The 18,960-nt window shown below is 36.9% G+C and overlaps 1 protein-coding gene across 1 annotated transcript in view; it reads right to left on the reverse strand.

The window, feature by feature from the left end:
* nompC (no mechanoreceptor potential C) overlaps positions 1–18,960 on the reverse strand; it is a 103,786-nt gene that overhangs the window by 30,720 nt on the left and 54,106 nt on the right. Inside the window, exons 8-23 of the mRNA XM_090384425.1 lie at positions 16,859–16,957; positions 16,190–16,291; positions 14,764–14,865; positions 14,157–14,255; positions 13,663–13,791; positions 13,377–13,505; positions 12,628–12,744; positions 11,137–11,235; positions 10,829–11,029; positions 10,605–10,703; positions 10,399–10,500; positions 10,138–10,242; positions 9,467–9,565; positions 3,763–3,861; positions 1,811–1,933; positions 1,586–1,693 (exon numbers count right to left, since the gene is read on the reverse strand). Of these exons, the coding sequence (XP_090240551.1) occupies positions 1,586–1,693; positions 1,811–1,933; positions 3,763–3,861; positions 9,467–9,565; positions 10,138–10,242; positions 10,399–10,500; positions 10,605–10,703; positions 10,829–11,029; positions 11,137–11,235; positions 12,628–12,744; positions 13,377–13,505; positions 13,663–13,791; positions 14,157–14,255; positions 14,764–14,865; positions 16,190–16,291; positions 16,859–16,957 (1,812 nt within the window). The remainder of the gene's footprint in view (positions 1–1,585; positions 1,694–1,810; positions 1,934–3,762; positions 3,862–9,466; positions 9,566–10,137; positions 10,243–10,398; positions 10,501–10,604; positions 10,704–10,828; positions 11,030–11,136; positions 11,236–12,627; positions 12,745–13,376; positions 13,506–13,662; positions 13,792–14,156; positions 14,256–14,763; positions 14,866–16,189; positions 16,292–16,858; positions 16,958–18,960) is intronic.

Here is an 18,960-nt window from a genome sequence, read left to right on the forward strand (position 1 = left end):
AGTTGTATTCTGAAAAAATATCACTAAAATCGATATTCCAACTCTGAACAAGCTCCTTAATCGTGAATGAAGCAAGTCAAATATAATTGCTATTTTCCTTGCTCTCATAGAACAAATCCCACCGAGTATTATAAAGATACTCCCAATTAGGGGTGCGATCGAAGACTCTAGATCTTAACAGCATATTGTGGTAGTAATGTTTTCTTGCGAAGATGTAATGGAAAGTCGTGCGCTTCAATATGTAGACTTTGGATTGGAGAAGCCCTGAAAGCGCCCAAAGCAATCCTCAGAGCACTGTGCTAGATCACATTTAGACATTGTAAAGTAGTGCTTCTGGCAGAGTCATATACTGGACAACCATAATCTAAGCGTGAACGGATTAAAGTTCTGTAAAGATGCAATAAAATATACCGATCAGCTCCCCATGACATGGACGAGACTGCTCGAAGTATGTTCAAATGCTTTAGACAAGTAGTTCTTAAGTGAGGGATGTGAGCTTAGAAGTTCAGCTTGCTGTCTAATATCAGTCCAAGAAATCTAACGGTAGTGACTAATGGGATTGGAGTATAGTTTATTTGCAAGTCAGGATCAGGATGGAGAACCTGTCGCTTGAAACAGTGAGTGGCAGTGCATTTCTTTTCTGATAGTTGATATCCATTCCGCGAAGTCCAGGATTCTATTTTGTTTATGGAAAGTTGGAGCTACCGTTCATTTGTATCGATACTTTGAGACTGACAGGTGGTCTATGCAGCTTGGAAACTACACACCCCCGGAGGGAGAAAAGGGCCGGACTAAAGTCTAAAAGGCTCTGAGAGAGGATGGTAAAATGAATGAAGGAGAAATTTTCACTGTTGTAAAGGATACTATAACTTGGAGGCCATGCACTCAAATTCGGTGGGGATGGGAAGAGGTTTATAGAGGATGCATTTTAGCGAGTTGTTAATTAGTAGAATAAGTTATTTCGGCCGATAATTAAGTTTGACAATTAGAGGAGATGAAATTTTTTTATTATTTATTTTATTTAGTTGCTTTTTGGCTGGTTCAGTGAATGGGACTTGGAACTCTGCTGAACCAAGTCGCTAATACTAATCTCAGAAAACATCTTATCAAAGTTAGATAATTTATCAAAGAATTCAAATAATGCATAGTCTGCTCTCTTCTGAAAGAGAAGGGAAGTGTAAAAAAATTATCCTGCTGAGCCGACTCATCCAAATATTAAAATTCTCCGAATGTATTATCGAAACTCAATAGTTGCTTTTAAATAAAAATAAATATTTTTTCAGAAATTTCTTAGTAAAGATAATACATGGAAATAAAAACTCATTATATGAATGTCTAATTATTATTATTGAAGTCCAATTAAATGCATTCCATTGAGCATAACGTTAATGACAATTCAAAAACGCTTCCTCTGTGCAGTCGATCATTCTATGCTCAATAAATTTCTATATAATAAATTTATATATTCAGAATTGCAATATCAATTGAATAATTGCGCTCAGAAATTTAAATTTAATAATTTCTCATTGGAAACATACTATTTTGATAAGAGTAGAAAACTTCATATCTAACATTTTTATCTTACCAAGTTTAAAGTAGCACAATCTGTGTGGACACCGGAACTATTTAACAATATTCGAACTACACCTTCGTGGCCATTTTCTGCAGCTAGATGAAGTGGAGTCACACCATACTGTTAAAAAATTAATCTATTAGATATTTTAAATCAATATTAACCAGTGTATTTTATTTTTATATTTATTTATTTTTCAAATAAACAGTTCTTATAAGTTTAAGAATATTTCCTTACGTCCTCGCTTGTGGTATCTGAAGGTCTCTCACTTGTAAGAGATGCAGGAACTTGTGTGAGCATTTCTCGGACGAAATCTGCTTGGCCATAACTTGCTGCAACGTGCAATGCTGTAAGTCCCGTCTGAATGAGAAAAAAGTGAAATTAATTCAGGTATTATATTATCATATATATAATATTGATGCACATCAAAAGTTTTTCTTCAAGTACTGTAGTGAAAATAAAAAGGATACTTTTAAAGTCCCATTCCACTTATCTCTACTTCGAAATTAAAAGAGAGATCTATTAACCGCCAACTCCTAAACTATCTCGAAACCTTCCATCTGATCAATGATCGCTAATTGGATTCTGTCAGTGTCGATCCACTGGTGATACTTGTATATTGGTTTATGTTACCCATCATTGTACAAGTTCAACAGAAAAGTTTGGTGCCACTCAAGCTGTTGCTCATGACATTTCTAACGCTTTTGATCGTGTTTGGCATAAAAGTCTTCTAAACAAGCTTCCATCTTATGAATTGTCGACTGCTTTTTGCAATTGGGTGTCCAGTTTTCTCTCTGATTGCTGCTACAGATGATGGCAGTTGGTTCTGTCTTCTACCTTTGGGCCTTCGTGGATAGCACAGTTGGTATAATCACCGTCTGCCCCACACTGGTTGGAAAAGACCTCAGTTTGAATCCATTCAGTGACAGGAAATTTTATGGGCCTTTTTTCTGTGTACCTAAGTTAGTTGGTCTGAGGCGAAGGTAGCATGGTTTTGTCTCTCGTAAATTCGTGTCGTCCAGCAAATCGATCACAGGACGCACGCAAATTAAGACATATTATATACGCAGCAATATAACCCAATTTACTGATCCTCCTGAAAAGCCCTACCTTCTACCTTTTGCTGGTGTTTCCAAAGGTTCTTTCTTTCACTGTTTTCCTCTTGTATATTAATGATCTTACACTGACTGGAAATCCTATCCATAGTTTTGCTGATTCCATTCGACCTTCCACTTTGAGAAACCTTGCCATGCACAAACAGCTTTATCTTCTCGAATATCCACTTTCATTTCATTGAATACTAATCTCCAAGTAATTCGCCAATGGGACAAAGATAACCTAGTTAATTCAAATCCCTCTAAAACTCGGTACTGTCTCTCAAAAAGGAGTCTACTGCTTTTATGCTTATCTTCAATCACATATACCTATTAGAGATAATTACACGGGCTTCTAGCCTTTTTTATCATAATAAAATCGCAAATATTGCTTCTTCTGCATCTTAAAACTGGGTTTTCTCTTTCGCTGTCGGTTTTACTTTTCTTCTAAAGAATTTCTCACTCTGTATAAATCTCAAATCGTCCCTGCCACGTAATATTGTTCCCACATCTAGTGCAGTGCACCTGAAACTTCTCTCAAGAGAAGTTTTATAAGAGGGTAATCTGGTTAATAAATGAACCATCTCTTATAAAGTGTCTTCACTGTCCATCTTGTAGACCTTTTCGTTCTGCTGCATGTGTTTTCCATAGATACTCCCATGGGCACTATTCTTCTGAATTTGCATCTAAAATATCCCTCCCCCTTTCCTCTCTCTCTCTCTCTCTCTCTCTCTCTCTCTCTCTCTCTCTCTCTCTCTCTCTCTCTCTCTCTCTCTCTTTCTGTCTCTCTCTTCCAAACCAGTCCGAACACGTGCCGAAACTAATCAGTGTCTATTTACAGACCAACTTAAAACTCACAGAACCCAACGTTTTTTAATTCCTGGATTATCCCTTCAACTTCTGTAATTTTCCTGAAAATTGCGCCTTGTAATACAGAAATTCAAGTCAAATATAAAATTTCAAGAAAATCCGTCCGCTGGGAGTCGAGCTGTTACATGCGAACGGACGGACAGACAGCCAAATGGAAACACGGACGGATATGGCAAAGACAATAGGGGCTTATGTATATATGCGAATGCCTCAAATGATACTTACTTTTTTGCTTGTGATACGCCACGATACTGCAGCCTTTAGCACTTGTAATACTCTGACGTGGCCATGTTTTGCTGTCAAATGCAATGGAGTGTATCCCTCCTGAAAAGACAATGTTTTTAATATATATATATATTATAGAAACTCACAAACTTTTTCTATTTCTTTAAAGATAAAATATATGTATGATATATCTCAAGATATAGGACAAAACTGTTTATATATCATTGATTAAGCAATAAAAACAAGATCAAATTTAACCATACTGATATTTTCCAACATTATTATTCAAAGTACTTTGCGCAAACGAAGCGGAAGTTCAAGCTGGGTTAAGATATTTAATTGCTGAACCAAAAAACTTACAGTGAACACCGTATTTAAGTTTATCAATAAAGTTGCCTATGTGAAGATCAGGTGAATTTTAAATCTTTATAACCTTACACTACTGTAGTATTTTAGCAATGTTTATAAAATATAAAGCTTCACAGCATGTTTTTTGCCTTTTTTTAAATTAAAGGAAAAAATGTATTTTGAAATTGTTTCAAAAGGGCTGTCAGCTTATGAGACCAATTTCCAGAAAGTTGGAACGTTTTTTCTGAATTATTATTCTTTGTTCCTGATGGGGGGGGGGGGGAGTTTCCACCCCGTGACGGGTAATGGTACCAAGTAAACTGGGTGGTTGTCATGTCTGGTGGTACTGTTGGTCGAGGAAATCTCTGACTATCCTACAGGTGTTCAGCCTTGCGACTTTCTGCAGTTCCTTGTAGGTGTTCTCTGGCAGACCGATTTTTGCTAGGCTCTTGTGTATAGTCTTTGCCACGTACTGGTGGTTGACAAGATGATGGGATGGTCGTTACTTTTTGCATATGCCATATCTATTTGATCTTCTGTTTTATGTCCGTGTACTTCCTGATCTTTTCCTCGTTGGTTTGCTGGAGTTGGCTCAGGGATTAATGATTCCTCGCCTGATGGGGAGCAGTCTAGTTGTGATATTCTTGACCTTGATGGTGGTAAACCATTTGGCCATGGTTGCTTCTAGGAAGTTTTTCCTGTCGAATTGACTTTGTAGATCTTCAGCGTCTCTGTTGGTCAGCTCTCAAGCACAAAGTAGAAGACCTTGCGGTAATCGATGTAGGCCGTGTACATGTTGCAGTGCGTTTTGTATTATGACTGTGGCTTCAGCGGTTAATTGCTCCTTGCATTCTTTGCTCATCCGCTTGCATTTTTTTGGAGGTTTTCAGTGTTGGATAAATGTAAAGTGTGTTTAGGGTCAAACGGCACCAGGAGTTTCCCCCATCTCCGCGTAGTTTGCATTGTCAGTGTCAATACGCTGTAAAGGCCAGCTATTTAAAAGTGTGTGGATCTTGTGATGTGTAATGTCGTGTACCGTTGTTCTTCTGCCCTATTAGCCGCTGGGCCCGTGATAGGGCCCAATGTTAGTGTTGGATACCGCGATGTCGATCAAACAGCTAGCATTATCCTTCTTGTCGACTAGGTTTATGTTGTGTGGGATTGTCTTGTCCTTTATTGTGGCACGATACCAGTACAGCTTGTGGGTTAGGGATGCTAATACGGCCTGGGCTTCGTACTTGTGATACGGTACCTTTTCTTTGATGAACTTGTATTTCCTCGCTAGCTTCTGATGTATTATCCTGGCTACTTGGTGGTGGCTATGAGTGTACTCCATCTGGGTGATCACCTTGCATCCTGCGTTGATGTGTTGGATCGTTTTGAGGTCAGATGGCATCGTCGACATGTGTCATCTGACACTCCGGGTACTTTGCGATGAATTTTCTATAGTTCTTGGTGTTGATTACCTGGTCTTGGATGGCGAGTATGACTCCCTCAGTCTCGGAATAGAGGATCCTGCTCGTGAGCCACACACTGGAAGCTATTTTATCTATGTGGTCTTGATGGAGGCATTGTAGTGTCTATTTTGCGATGGAGTGCCTTCTTTGTCCATCTTTTAGCTTCGTTTGTTCCGTCTGGTCGAAGCGGGAATTCTCGCTTAAGTTGAGTTGGATATTCCGCTTGTCTATCTTTCTTATGGCTAGGTAAAGTGCTGCTGTACTTTTCTGGAAGTAATCCTTTAGGTTAGCAAACGCTGTCTTCTGTTGCTCAATGAGGTCTATCAGGCCCCTTCCTCCTATCCGCGCTATTATCAGTCTCTCCAAGGCTGACTTCGGGTGATGTTGGCGGCCCTTGGCGATCATTGTCCTTGTCTTTCTCATGATATCCTCCAGCTCTGCGTTAATACAATCTATGATCCCGGAGTAGCTTAGCACTGGACTGTCTGCGCGCGTAGCACAGTGGTATCGTCACCGTCCTCCCCACACCGGGTGGAAAAGGCCTGGGTTCGAATCCCGTCAATGACGCGAGGAACTTTAATGGGCGTTTTTCACTCCGTGGCTGAGTTAGTCGGTCTCCAGACCGACTAACTCAGTCGGACCAGAGAACACACGCAATTTACGGGTGACCCTAATATCATAATTTTTTTTTAGCACTGAACTGCACTGCATACGTCTTTCTGGCCTTGATCTCCTTGTGTTCTTACTGCTGAGCCTGCATCGTCCCCAGATATTTGTAGGTCTCTCCCTCTGTCATGGTATCGATCTCTTGACCAGTGTATAGTTGGTAGTTTCGGCCGACTAATTTCCCTTAATGCAATCCGTGGGTCTTGCATTTGTCTAGACCAAATTCCATCCGGATATCATTGCTGAATTCTTCGATGAAAAGGAGTAGTTGCTGGAATTGCTTCTTGGTTGCCGCGTAGAGCTTGATGTCATCCATGTGCACCAGGTGCAAGAGAGTGTACAAAAGGAAGGTTTTTCCTTCCTTTCTTGAGGTTTTATCCATACTTGCTTTTGTTGAGCATGGTGGATAGCGTGTTGAGTGCTAGCAGAACTCCAGCGGGCTCAGGACATCTCCCTGAAAGATTCCTCTCCTGATGGAGATCGGTCTGGATGTGATATTCTCGACCTTGATTGTGGTACACCATTTCGCCATGGTTATCCGTATAATTGCGGCGGCGCAATTATACGAATCTCAAGAAGTGAGTGGATCTATCAAAACGAATCCTTCTTCTTTATTATAAAGATGTCTTTCTCCCAGTAGTAACCTATACTGCCGGGGCCTGGTTTCACAGAGTTCCCATCATTAAGATGAATGGCACATTTTGGCCTTAGCTGCCCTTGTGCCCTTAAACTCCAATACCAATACAAATTAAGATGAAAGAAAATCTAAACTCTATATAAAGAGCTATGTTACTGGCGACCCATCGAATCTGCCGTACGGTTTCTACAGCAGCTCTCCAAGTTATAGCAGGCACCCTCCCTCTCGACCTTTATACAATCTACAAGGGGCTCTGCTATCGAATTAAAAAAGGTATTCCGGCAACGATCCTTGATATAGAACTCTCAATAACTACGGATATAAGCAGGAGAAATCTCGATGTCTCAATAAACTCTTCAATGTATGGCAGACCAGATGGGATTTTTCTACTGTAGGGGGAAGTAACTCGGAGTTTTCTTGTAACCTTTGCAACCACTAAAAAATAACGCCCGATGGTTCTCCCTCAGCCTCGAATCTTCCTTTCTCATTACCGGACACGGTTCTCTAAATGAGAAACTGCATACACTGGGACTCACTGACACTCCCTACTGCTTTTGCGGACAAAGTGAAAGTTGGAAGCACTTGCTTCTGGAGTGTGTACATTACAACGACATCAGAAACCGTCTCCAGAATAAGATCCAGGACTTCCCCCCAGCAGATCTGCATCAACTGATATGTACCCAGAACAACCTCGAAGCCTTCCAGACCTTTGGAGCTGAGGTATTTGCCTGGAGGAGGACACTGATCGCCAATCACCGACGTGGAAATCGCGATCATTAACAATGAATGCCACTACCAACTGAAAGTCACTTCTTCTACTGACTGTTACTTCAGCGCAATTTTTTTTTTCCTGTAAAGAGCAGCCTTGGCTACCTTTTTCTTCTTTCTCACTCTGTGCAGGACAGATAACCACTCTGCCATTTTTTTTTTACTCTCTCTCTTTCTCTGCTGGCACTCCGACTTACATCTTCCTCTTCACTGTAACCAGGGTGTGGGATTAAAATTATTTATTTATTTCTTTAATTATTATTTTTCATTTATTTAGCTTCTTTTTTTTTATTTTACTGTTCTGACACCTGGGATTTGGGTTGTCACTTTTTTTTTTTTTTTTTTTTTTTTGGTAGTTGTTGGCGCATCGGCTTCTGTGGCCATAATTGTGGCCGTTATCCGTTCCTGGGGTTCGCCAGTTGTGGGAATTCTTGACCGACTGCTGTACTTCTTCCTCCCGAATCTCCCACTCTCTCATCTCTTGTACGCCCTTGTTTTTTTCCGTAGTATTTCTTCTATCCATGGGGATAACCTCTTATGTTTTATTTCATTGCTCCATATGTTGTCCCAGAACTCCTCGATCGTCTTCTGGCCTAGTGGTTCGTTTCCTTCTTACTCCTCTTGTCCGATACTCCTGTAGAAGGGTATTTGATTTTCATTGAATATTCGATTATTTAATTTCCTCTGGGAGTTTTATTTGTATCGACGTAGTCTCCTTGCTGAGTGCGCGGAAGTTCTGCTTCTGCGTGTAAGTATTCTAAGTATTATCCTATTCTCTGATTTTGATTTCGTGTTTTCTGTACGTGTTGTCTCTCTTGAGGATCCACTTCACTTTTCCAATCAATTTCTTCTTCCTTCTTCTTATTTTTTTATTATTATCAAATAATGTAAGTTAGGGGACTTTTTCTGCATCCAGAAAAAAAAAAAAAATCCAATTTTAAAAATTTCGCTTCCCCAAAAGCACTAATTTTACTTTGAACATTATAAAACTCCTTGCCTCGTCTATTATGGCAGGCATTTCATTTTAGTGATCTACAACACACTTCCCAAAAGTAACTTCGTGAGATTAAGCCTTCTGTTATTTCCGAAAATGTTGTATATTCTCCCTCTCCATTGTTTCTCTTCCACCAACGAAAATATTCCACTCTCGTTCATTTTACTGATTCACTTCAGGGCCTTATATATCTCTGTCAGGTTAATTGGCGTCTAATCACTCTCTAAATCACCGTCTACTCCGTATCTGTCTTGTAAGTAACCTGTGAATGTCCCTAAGCGCAAAAATCTTACTTTTAGAAGCACTGAAATTCAGTTTCCATTTTTCAAACTATACATGCAACTGATCTAAGTCATTTTGAAGGGAAATGATTGGTTCTAGTCGTTAACAACTCTTCCCACCTTTAAATCATCATCAGAAAACTTTGACAACTTCCCCTGCACTTCCTCATCAATGCCATTAAGGAAGATAAGAAGTAGAAGTCCCAAATACTGATCTCCGAGGGACTCTACTTTCTACACTGATCCATCCCTGAGGAAAGTTCATTTATGACTGTTCTTCTATCTTTTAGCCAGCCCTTGATCTAACAAAGATGCATTCCATTAATCAACGTTTTCTTCAATTTATATAATAGCCTTTCATAGGGGAATCGTATCAAAAGCTTTATGAAATAAAATAAATTTTTTATGACGAATTATTATTTGGGTAGTGAATTTAAAGTACTATTATATATATTTATGAGTTCGATTTCTTGCTAACTGTGTTGCATGTAATATACTAACCAGACATCCCCCCCCCCAGTCTTAAAATACACCTGAAACATTGACAACTCACCGCATTTTCTTCTGAAGCAGAGGAACCAGCTTCTAAGAGAACTTGAACAACTTCAGCATGACCTCCTTCTGCCGCCAGGTGGAGAGATGTGTTATTGGTCTAAAATACAATCAAAACAACACGTTTAGTTTGTTTATACTATTCTGGTCTAAAAAGTTATGTCAACATAAATAAAGAAATAATAAAGATTATCATATTTTCAACTTTTATTATGTTGATGCCGGTTTAATCGTTTTCTCCAAAACGGGCATTACAAGGGTTCTTGTAATATACTAATTCCTCATAACCAAGGTTATTGAGGAGTTAGTATATTATGACTGTAACTGTGTGTATCCTTCGGTCGGTTTGCACGACGAAAGATCCCAGTTTTCGGGATGAAAAATAAACCGTGCTACACTCGCCCAAGACCAAGGCTGTACATATATGCATAAATTCAAGATTCGAAATCAGGACTTTTCCACTCAGTTTTAGATTGCAATTTTTTGTCTATTTAGTTATATATTTCTTATTTGAAGATGGTTCCGAGCCATATTATGGTAACACCGAGACCGACTTCTCACTATTATCAAATGTTTTGAGGAAGAATTTCAGTAACAGTCATAATTTTACTTTTATGATTCTAAGGCGTTATTAAAATAAAAAGTAGACCAAATATATTCCGAAAATCTTACCTTGTTCCTGGCAGAAGTTACTAACGCCCGATTGAATTTCATCAGTTCTTTAATTACTGCAACACTCCCTTTCATGGCTGCAATGTGAGCACATGTGAAACCATTCTGGAAAAGAAAAAAATATATATATTTGTGTATATATGAAATAATATTTAATTATTTTAGTTAATTATTTTCTATTAATTTATTTACTTTTCAAGCGTGATTACTCTTCAAGTTCAGCAAGTTCAAGTACAGTACGAATCTAAAATTTGTACATACCGAATTGGCCATTGATACAAGTTCCGGTTTGTGCCTCAAGAATAACTTAACAACTTCAGGGTGGTCGTTTTCAGCAGCAAGCAACAGCGGAGTCTGTCCACACTAATAAGCAAGAAAATTATATTAAAAATAAATTAGAGAAAGAAAATCGTCAAATAAAATGAAAGACGATAATTTTTATAAAAAGTTTGAAAACCGAAACTCACATTATCTGTAGCATTAGCATCTGCTTTCATATCCATCAGTATACTGCAAACATCGAGTTGTCCACGCTCTGCTCCTAAATGAAGAGGTGTGCGTTTGTTCTGAAACGCAAATACAATTTAAGTTAAAAGATAAAAAGTAGCTAGTTAATTTGGTGATTTTTAATACTATTTTCCTCATACAATAAATTGCACGTTTCACTGACAGGTCAACTTTCTCTACTCACCAGAGTGAGGGCATCCAGCACGGCACCATATTGAACAACCAGTTTTCTTACAATGGCAGTGTATCCATTGCGAGCAGCTAAATGAAGTGGAGTCATGCCCTTTTTCGATCGAGCATTGACAAAGGCATTGTGTTTTAATAAGATCTCGACAACTTCTTCGTGGCCATTTTCACCAGCCAGATGTAGGGCGGCCTTGCCAACCTGAAATTAATAAAGAAAATCTCTTTTTGAAATAAATATTAAACTTTCTACAGAATTATTCGATTTCTAAGATTCTTAATTATCACCAGTTTAACGTCCTTTTTTACCTCATCGAATACATCTACTCGAGCACTGTTCTGAAGAAGAAGTTTAACTACCTCGGGATGTCCTGTTTGGCACGCATACAATAGTGGCGTCCATCCATTCTGAAATATTACAATTGAGTTAATTGCCAGTTGCTTATAAATAATAAAATTATTTTTATAACATATAACTCATTGTTATGATTAAAGAATTAATTTCACTTTGGTTTATTTTATGTTATTTCACTAATTAATTATTTTTTTCTTTTGGCAATGAGTGCATTTTAAAGTTTTATAATCAAAGAAAAATAAATTTTCCTCTCTCAGCAATTACGAAATCTTTTACACCATTATTTAAATAATATAAGTAAACTAATAAGAAAAATAAACCTGTAGCTTGATAATAAATTCGAAATGAGTACTCTACTGGATGGTACTGCTTACCTTGTCTATTTAGAATATTTATTTAAACAATTTTATTTTTAAAATTAGTGATAATTTGCAAACATTTTTAGGTTTTAAATATTTTCAGACATTTCGCAGAATTATGTATAATTTTTCCCCTTTTTTTAAAGTTTCTCTTCTTTTTCCTTTAAGTTCCTCACCATCTTCATATCGCTTTCGTAATTTTGGAGCTTCCCTTTAAGTCTCTGAAGGGTTTACTTCTGTACTGGTGATCCAGAATGGAAAAACGATATTTTTTCAGATGTTGTGAATTGGAGGGAGTCTTCATTGATTAGTACAAATAAAATACATTTTATGATGATCAATGATAAATTTTCATTTATCATTGATCCTAAGATGGCATTCATTATTGATGCGTTCTTGTTTATTGAAGTGATAATGGCGATGGGGAATGTCAAGAGGTGAATTTGGGTTAGTCTGGTCCCTAAGGTACTGTCAAATTTTGGGGCTACCTACTACTACAACATTTTGTGCAATTCGAATTATATTTTGCTTTTTACCCCCCTCAAAAATACATGTATGGAAGAATGTGTATAAACTCATTAATAAAGATATATGTAAGAAGAGATACAATGCCCTACCAAAAGTATTCGGACATAATATATTTTTAAAACTATGAGTTTTAATGAGCAATCAACGAGGTATCGGCCTCACCGACAACGTTTATCTGTCATGGAAGACTTTTTACAAGTTCCATTTAACAGGCAGCAGAAATTTTCGCCCATTCTTCCTTAAATTCAAGTTCAATTATAGAAGAGGAACATATTGGCCGCACCGTGATCCAGCGTTTCAGTTCATCCTGTGCAGACGGTGGACAGTTCTCAGGCCAACTACAACTGGAGATGACTCTTTGACTCCTATAAGCGTCTTTTAGCGTTCCATTCTGCTTCTTTGTGATATACTTGCTATTGCCTGCACACTTTCTAAACCTGTTCCTGCTTTGCATGTACTTCTCTTCGCATTTGGAAGACGGGAGAGTCCGAATACTTTTAGTAGGGTAGTGTGTATCAATATGAAACGAACTCATACCAAGATTCCTTCATTTCTTACTTTGGCAATTCTGTTGCAAGCTGCTTGCAGTTCTCCTGGACCAAGGTGTGCTAAAATCTCTTGTAGAACGTCAGAATTTCCCACTCGGCTACAATAGTGAACAGGAGTCTCCCTTGTCTGTTCAAGAGAAATATGTTAATAGTTACTTGAACAAATTTGATCAATGCTGTGATGATGTAAATCAATATAAACTGGTCCAGTGCATTTTACTTACGGTATTATTTTCTCTAACGTAAGAATCAAATTATGCTTAATAGATAAGATGTAGAAAATATAAGAACAGCACCGTATTTAGCGGTCATGTGAATTCGACATCCGGTCAGTTCAAATGCGTGTATTGCTGTATTACTGATGTTGACGGATTCCTGAGTTGACCACTTGGCTATGTTTTAATTAAAACGATGTATAATAGCATTTATTATTCATATAAGTAGGCTTAATAGGAAATCTCGTATAGTTGTCGACTCCCACTTCGTGGACATCTGTGAGGCGTCCTATTTCATAAAATATGTTTAGAAGGGATAATCCAGATGATAATACTGGTCCAATTAATCATTTCATGTCTTCTGAAGGAAACTTCCTTAAAGTAACTGTCACAGACTCAGAATTCTCGTGGAACAGTTAACCAACAGAGTTTGGTCAGGCAATGATAACATGGTGATTGATTATTATCCCTTATATCAAACGGATACTCTTTAATGTTAAGAGAAACAGATTTCTACTCTAAGAAGAAACAGAAGAACACTTACGTCCTTGGTTGTAACGTTTACATCTCCTTTATGTTGGAGAAGAAGTTTTGTGAGCTCCTTATCTTCCGTTGGATAATGGTTCTTGTCCTTTGTCACCTCAGCTGCATAGTGAAGAACCGTTTCTCCAACCTGCATAGAAATATGAAAAGCAAACAACAAAAGCAGATTTTTGAGTAGCTTGGACAATTTAAGTTCTAAACCAATCTCAGGAAAAGGGTGAGCTAAACTCTATCTAAAATCGTATGATCAAACTTGAGTTTCAAATGTTTTCAAATAATATGTTTACCTGATTTTGTAGATTAACCAAAGCTGATCCAACCTCTTTCGGTTTTTTAATCTTCCAGTGTTCTAGGAGCGTTCGTGCCACAGAATAATGGCAGTTACGTGCAGCCACGTGAAGAGGACCCTCACCATTCTGTGAGGTTTAACAAATATTTATTAGTATTTCGATTTTAATGAATTTTATTAATTTGATTAAGCAAATACTTATTATAATTTCGATTTTTATTAAATAATTTATTTAATAAATAAAAGGTTGAAAAGTTAAGTATATTTTTCGTAATTTATTTCATATTTAAAATTAAATTAAAATTAATTTAAATAATTATAAATTCAAAATTAAATCTAATTTAAATTTCTTACAAATTAATTCAATAATTGACTTGTTTATAAATAAGAAAATCCATGGTAAATAACAGTTGACAACTGAAGTTCTTTTAAAACAATAAAATCAATTTATGTTTCGCTTATAGAATCAGTTTTTAGGAAGCATTTTCTTACCAGTGACTGTACTCCAGAACCTGCCCCGTCTTGAAGCAAAAGGACAACAGTTTTCAAATGACCATGCCGTGCAGCAAAATGTAAAGGCGTTTCTCCAGTCTGCAACGAAAGAATTTCATCATTAACAAACTCTGTACTTCGCCATGATATCGTTATTTCAACCTCCATGCATTTCCCTGTTTAAAATATTAACATCCACATTGTTTCCATTCACCATAGCACGCGATAAATCCCAGTTCAAAGAACCTCAAAGAGTCACGTGCCATGTAATTTTTAATGTCTCTAAGTCCTTATTACTACACATTTACCCTTGATATATAAAATTAATATTAATACAAAAGACACTGCAAGTTCTATCTCGAAGTAATGAAAATGGAAATAAGATATTTATGACATAAATATTTAAAATGTTTAATCAAAGTACATAGTTTTTACTACGCAGGTAAAATCACGTAACAACTTACAATTGTTAAAAGTTTGTAATTAAAATAATTTATTTATAAAAAGCGTTTCTTAGTCGTTGAGATGTATTTATTATTTTTAGGCCTGATGTTTTTATTTAGTCATTTGGAAGGGTTAAAAATAGATCAGGAAAGTAATCTCTTGCCTCTTGTTTGCAGTTGACATCAGCACCACTCTTTATCAACAGCTCAACACATTTCTCTCCTCCAAGCACTCCAGCTGCAAGGTGCAGTGGTGTATCACCGTGCTGAAAAGAAAAGAAAATATCACGCTATTAATTTTATGAAGATGATATTAATTCGCTTTAGACATCCATTAAAATTAATTCAGAGTATTTGTTTTGATAAGTAAAATAGGAAATTACTGAAAAGTGTCTAGAGACATTAATCTGCCGGTTTAGTCATGCAAAAAATGCTCAAATAAGTCGCTGGTTACTTTTTAAAATTAAGATGAAAATTCAGGGTTGTGGCGTGAGGATATTTCAAAAAGTGCCAGCTTACAAGGTGCAATATTTAACTATTTTCAAGTTCATAGACAAATAAAACTAACAAATATATATTTGTGGAGATAAATCACTGAGAATTTAAAAATTTAATTTAAAGAAGAATACTTTTGACTGGACTTGAATTTAAGATTCGTTAATGTCTTTTTGTTATTAGCTTCTGAATGTTTATAGACAGCATGGACGTCTCAAACTTCGGAAACCTTGCCAGAATCCATGTGCAGACCATACATTGGCTGTTGCCAGTCTCCTGCTTGTCGAATGTTTCAATTCCATCTGCGTGTTCTCAGATGTTTGGCAAGCAGGAGGCTGGCAATAGCCGATGTATGGTCAGAGGATGGGTTCCGGCAAGGTTCCTGAAACGTTACCTTAATGTATAGGGATTTAGATAATTGCCAAATAAACTATCTTAATATTCACGCGGTATAAGAGTGGTGATTATAGAAATATAGATTTCATGGAAAACCACCACACTACGTGACGTCCTTCTCCAATTATATTCGAATGATAATGATGAAGATGGATTTTAGAAACCAACAATTCAAAATAAGTAAAGTTATTAATTAAATACTTCTTCACAAATTTTAGCGTATTAGTGAAACATGAACCATACGTACATATGATTTACTAGCTGATATTTTAATACGTATTCGTTGTTACATAGTAAACTTCCATGGTTCGAACTCAATATCATATTAGACGATCTGCGCAGCAAACATACTTTGCCTGAAACATTTTCGTGTGCAATTGCATCTTTGGAATTCTTATTCTCCAGAGACGTGTTTTACAGCATCTCTTAAGCTGAAATATTTGGACACTATATCCTCAAAAGATTGTTAATAATAGTGATGTTAATTGTTAATAATGCTAATTTTATGGTTAATTCGCTTTTATGATTTTTTAATAAGGGCGTGGAGGGTTGTAATAGGACAAAATACAGTGAAATGTTGATATTTCGGACTTTTACCAAAGCAAATTGGTAAATTCTCGGATTTACCAATAAAATAACCAATAAAAACACAAATAAATAAAACTATATTATTTTATTGTTTTAAATAACTGAACTCACTTTTCCGGCCCTCAGCCTGATTTCAGCTCCATAACCCAATAGAGTCTCAACGACCTTTGGCTGGCAAGCATTCACAGCTAAATGAAGTGATGTGTGATTATCCTGCAATATAGATACAGTTGTATCAATAAGACGTTCAAATACTCTTTTTATTTAATTGAATTTTATGAGCAGAATAAACAAATAACGTAAAGTTAAGTCTATAGTGAGTGTTTTGTAAATAAAATGTTGTATATGATGTTTTCCAGAATTATATATGCATATGAATTTATGTTCTATGGCCCCCTTCCTGGCAGTTCGATTAAATAACACTTATAGTTTAATCAGGTGGACTCGAGCAAATATAAACCAATTTCTCCCTCTCCCACAGAAATGATGCCTATCTAGATGGAGATATATGCTAATATCTGACTGCCAAAGAATTTCTGGAATCCTCAGAATGTCAATTGCAAGAATTGGATCGCGAAATCAATTCTGATTCTTATGAATCAAGAATTTGATTCTGACAATGAAAATTTGCAATGCAGTACTTTAAAACTAAAAGCAGTAAAAAATCTAATATTTTTGTGGTATGATTAAAAATAAACAACAACAATTAGGTTTAGGTTATAGAATTCAGTTCTGTGTGATTACATTTTACTGGTGGTAAGTTTTAAGAGAAATACTCACGTTCGTTTTGACATCCACGTACTCCCCTTTGTTCAATAATGCTCGTACCACTTCCACGTGGCCACACCTGGCAGCTATATGGATGCATTTCTCTCCAGACTGTAATAGAATAATTCATTTAAAATATGGTGTAAATCACTGAAGTCGATTTAGCATTGTATTTTAGAGCGTTGGATTTAAAACTATTGAAGGCTTCCGGGAGGTGAAATGATCTAGGGAGAAAAGAGATATTAAAACTTTTCTTCATTTAGTTATCGAATTATTTCGGAAGCGGGGAAGGAACTGACTAATTCCATTTTAGAAGGGCAGAGAACGTGTGTATAAAGTTTTAAATCCACTGCTTTTGGAGATTTAAAAAAGTTAGGCATTTAGTATGTGGAGACCAAAGGTCTCCACATCTATCGGATTGTTTCAGATTTTTCCACTATTCGATACAGGATTTGATTACATATTTTATTAATTAAATTATGTTCTTCGGATGAGAAAGAACTAAAGTTGTGTTCTTTCATCGAATCTTTTTTTCCCTTGGGTGAAATGTAGATATTTTTAATCAAATGAGTTTCTTTCAAAATCCTGAAAGATTTTTTTAAAAAAATCTATCATTATATGTTTTTATTTCAAGAGATATTAAATTGTAAAATATCAGAATGCTTTTTAGTGATTCAGTGTATGTATATTATGGTTAAGGTCCGAAGAATGACACACACATTGGCAACTGCCCAACATTGAAACATTCTCCAAAGAAGAGAAAAAAAAAGTAAATAGGAGTGCTTCTGTTGTCCCGAATCATTGCTCCGATCAACAAAGTGTTGAAAAATAATGATATAGGAATTTCGAGGAATGCGTCAATGCAGAAGACGAATTCGAACAGGGCTAAGGGATATTAAAATTCCCCCTGATCGTGTACTTAACGCAGTAATGTGCCTCAAATCTCTCAGAAGGCGTTTCAAAATATGACACGAGGAATATTGGATCATTCATGTGAAAAAAACTATTTTCAATTCTTGGGATCATATTGGCCGAGAATTGCGCTGATGAACACGCCTTTCCAGTTCATCTCACAGTTCATTAAGATGGGAAAATTGGCTGATTAGGACAGATGTTTCCAGTATTCTTCACTTCCCCAAATCATCCTTTCAGATATTTAAGTGAAAATATAAGAAATGGATGGATGCATTGTCACCATGAATATGTCCCTGTCGATATGGATAAACATGCAACTGTGCCATGTATTAGTCTACAACGACACGACGTTCAGGTAAGCTCCTGGCGTTCAATGTGGCCTGTAGTGGGATAAGGGGATCAAGTGTACGCCAGGAGCGTGACGTCACGTTGTAGAGGAGACCCAAATCCGAAACCAACTTGAGGACTTCTAAGCACCATTTTGATGAAATTACATATAGATTTCCATACACAGTTTACTGGATGTCTAGCATCAATTGCCCTCCCCAAGAACAGGTTCTGGCCGAGAAAACATGCCTGCACAGCATTATCTCCATCACCAGCTTGTACTGTGTGTACAAGATAGTATCGGTGCCTCATATAGTTTGCTGCACTCTTCTATCGGTGTTTAAAACCATAAATCAGGACTCATCGGATCATCTAGGGAGATTTGACTCCGGTCCTCCGTCCATTCGTTTCTATTCGTCCACCAACGCAGGGTATTTTCCTGTTGATGCTCGAGATCAATGGCTTCTACGAAGACTTCCCAACTCCTGTAGTGCATTGCATGAAGGCTCTCGTAGTCCACACCTCCATGGTTAAATAAAATGGCCAGGCAGTTATTATATTGTGATGGCGTGACTATTTCACTGTCCTAGTCAGAAATTCGGAGTGAGTGGAGTGACCTGGTAAAAAAACAACAGAAGTGAATAAGTGAAGCTTCAACCTCCCTCTTCAAGATTGAGGTTTCACTTGTTGAGATATCGTTGGAATTTCAACACTTCATTCGAAATTTCAAATGGTTCAAACTAGTTTTTAAGTTTTCCATTTTTATTAGTTATTTTGTGTAGTTGATTGTGCAAGGCATAGCTTGTGCTCATCTCAGATGAGTCATCTTGAGTTATCTCAGATGCAACAGCAGCATGTAATATAATACTTAA

The sequence above is a fragment of the Mastigoproctus giganteus genome, chromosome 11 (assembly GCF_048544385.1).
Source record: "Mastigoproctus giganteus isolate SK-2022 chromosome 11, ASM4854438v1, whole genome shotgun sequence".
NCBI classification, from domain to species: Eukaryota; Metazoa; Arthropoda; class Arachnida; order Uropygi; family Thelyphonidae; genus Mastigoproctus; species Mastigoproctus giganteus.